The sequence below is a fragment of the Anneissia japonica genome, unplaced genomic scaffold, assembly GCF_011630105.1.
Source record: "Anneissia japonica isolate Jap-2015-1 unplaced genomic scaffold, ASM1163010v1 scaffold288030_len866700_cov218, whole genome shotgun sequence".
Classification (NCBI taxonomy): domain Eukaryota; kingdom Metazoa; phylum Echinodermata; class Crinoidea; order Comatulida; family Comatulidae; genus Anneissia; species Anneissia japonica.
The window spans coordinates 528,970-531,575 of record NW_022728334.1 but is presented as its reverse complement, the minus strand read 5'-3'; the positions used below and the strand labels follow the sequence as shown (position 1 = coordinate 531,575).

At 35.4% G+C, this 2,606-nt stretch overlaps 1 protein-coding gene across 1 annotated transcript; it reads left to right on the top strand.

Annotated features, from left to right (window-relative positions):
- Positions 1-997: 997 nt before the first annotated feature.
- Positions 998-1,828, top strand: LOC117114096 (potassium channel subfamily K member 6-like). The gene has a single exon (XM_033257638.1). The coding sequence runs from the start codon at positions 1,011-1,013 to the stop codon at positions 1,677-1,679; it is 669 nt and encodes a 222-aa protein (XP_033113529.1). The 5' UTR covers positions 998-1,010; the 3' UTR covers positions 1,680-1,828.
- Positions 1,829-2,606: the final 778 nt, after the last annotated feature.

Here is a 2,606-nt window from a genome sequence, read left to right as displayed (position 1 = left end):
TGATATACTGTTTTGAATTTCTGTAATGCTTTTTTAGATTTGTCTTATAATTTTATTTTTCATTGTATTATTCAAACCGGACTATTTTAACAAGCTTTGATTTCTTGGTTTCAGGTATTCGTGTTAATATTAATATGTGAGTGAATAAATGAATTTGAATTTGAATTGTGGTGTCAAATATTTCAGTAATATGAAGAATAAGTAGTCCTACATGGTTAAATGCCTGCCATCACATCCACTTCAACACGTAATTGAGTGGTGCATTGACTTGCATTGCTAACATAGCTGCCTCTCACATTATTCCCCTCCAGTTTCCCCTCCAGAAATTATACCAATTTCTATCTTATCAACATCCTGAAACGTGTTGTGTACATTTTGTGTTCATCTTTGTCAGCCTTTGCACTACTGTCTGCCTTGTTATATGTTTACATATTCTAGGACATACACACGTTGGAAGAACATGTATATACATACTCGCAATTTTTATAAGTGCGCATGGCCATAGTTAAACCCACACAGGCAAAAAACTGATTATATATACATATTCTTCTTTTTTCGAAAAAGATATCCATACAATACAAAACTACATTCTACCCGATTACATTAATACTTATTCAATTATTTCATATACATATACATAAACATATACACATATACATATACATTTATGTATATGTATATGTGGGTGTGGATATGTGTAAATATCCACACCCACATATTACACATATACATATATAGGAATATGCATGATAATATGCGTTAATAGTTCGCCTACAACTTTACTAAGATTTACATACAGATGTGTAAGACAAGTCAATGCATAATCGTTCGACCGTAACAGGCCTTTGTCTTATATACGTTGCTTTGTAATATACGATGTTAGTCCACTGATGAAGCCCTAACCGGCGAAACGTTTGGAATAAACCAGTAACAACAATTTATGCCTTTGAAGTCTTTATGATTCTCAATTTAAATGATAATACTTCTATTACATTATAGGATATGGTCACATGTCACCTAGTACACCTGTTGGCCGAACAGCCTGCATTGTTTTTGCTTTGTTTGGAATACCTCTAAATGCATGGCTTTTAAGCGAAATAAGCGAAGCTTTCAAGAAATATTTTCGTAGGTTGGCGGCAACATGTAGCGAATACCTACAGAATATTGGCATAACATCTGTGAAAATTAGAAAATATTTCTCTTGGAGCATGCTTGCTTCTGCTGTGTACACATTAATTGTCATAATACCTGCAATTATCTTTTGGCATATTGAAAGCGACTGGAATTTTGAGAACGCACATTACTACTGTTTTATTTCACTGAGTACGATCGGTTTCGGAGATTTTGTTGCAACAAATGGGACCACGAAAAGTTTTCGTTGGATTTACAAAATCCTAACGTCATTTTACCTTACAACTGGTCTTGCATTCCTTGCTGTTTTATTCAATGCGATTCAAGTTAGAGAACAAAAGAGGGCACAATCAATATTTAGCCCTTTGGCGATGCGTAGATATAGTAAAGATGTGGAAACCCGTGCCAAAAAGGAAGATGTCTTCTTCCCACCGATATTAGACAACATTGATCCTGAAAAATACGAGAAAAACAGTAGACAAGAGACAGATATTCCTTCAACAAATACAGAACCTCTCACGGTTTTTCAACACGAATCAAGTATTTGAATGATATAGGCCTATAGCTTACACATTAGATAATCGAACATTCCTATATCGATTGCGACACAATTTGAACTCTCATAGACAAACTATCCGGCTTACAGTAAGAGAATAACTTAAATGGTAATTTACATTAAACTACAGATTCGAATATATTTATATTTTATGAAATAATTTCTTTTTTACTTCCCAATAAACTGTGTTTGTGTTCTCTGTTTGATCTAATGACCGGTAATGAAGCGCAGTGGAAGATACAATGGAGGACAAAATTAAATAAAATTATATTCAAATTCAAATCTGAGAGTGCCATTTTCGGCCGTTTAGAGGTCATAAATCATAAAACCTCTAGGGTCTAGACCCTCCATTTGTGAAAGTCCCTCTCTGGACTCCCTCTATTTCGAATTCCTTGATCCGCCACAAAGTAACAGTGGAGTGGGGAGTTCTCCAGTCCGACAGGCCTGGACTCCTGTCGTCTGACTCCACGACGACCTTGTCGGATCAAAAATATTACTTTGCCAAAATAACGTTATTTTTGATTGATAATTCCTAATATTGTGGTTTAAAAATTGCCAGTACTAAGACATAAAATTTTCCCCATGTACCCTACCAGGAATTCTTATCGGGACCCTGACCGAGGCTTTAGTCGGTGCCTTGGTTCAGACCCCATTGTCGGACCCGCTGTCGGCAACTTTCTGGAGCTACCACTGCAAAGTAACTCTTGCGATATCCAACGTCCAAACGCTTCTAATCCTGTCTCTTATACACATCTAGATGTGTATAAGAGACAGATATATATATATATATACGTATATATATATATATATATATGAAGTCCACTGCTAAATCACTACTGCCTGAACTACCGAAACCAGGTTTGATTTATTGTTTACCTAAACTAAACTTCACAAGCTTCCCAAACTTATAAAGGAATCA

What these genes read in the sequence shown, in the direction of transcription:
- LOC117114096 (XM_033257638.1), top strand. Translation starts at nt 1,011, where the DNA reads ATGTCACCTAGTACACCTGTTGGCCGAACAGCCTGCATTGTTTTTGCT.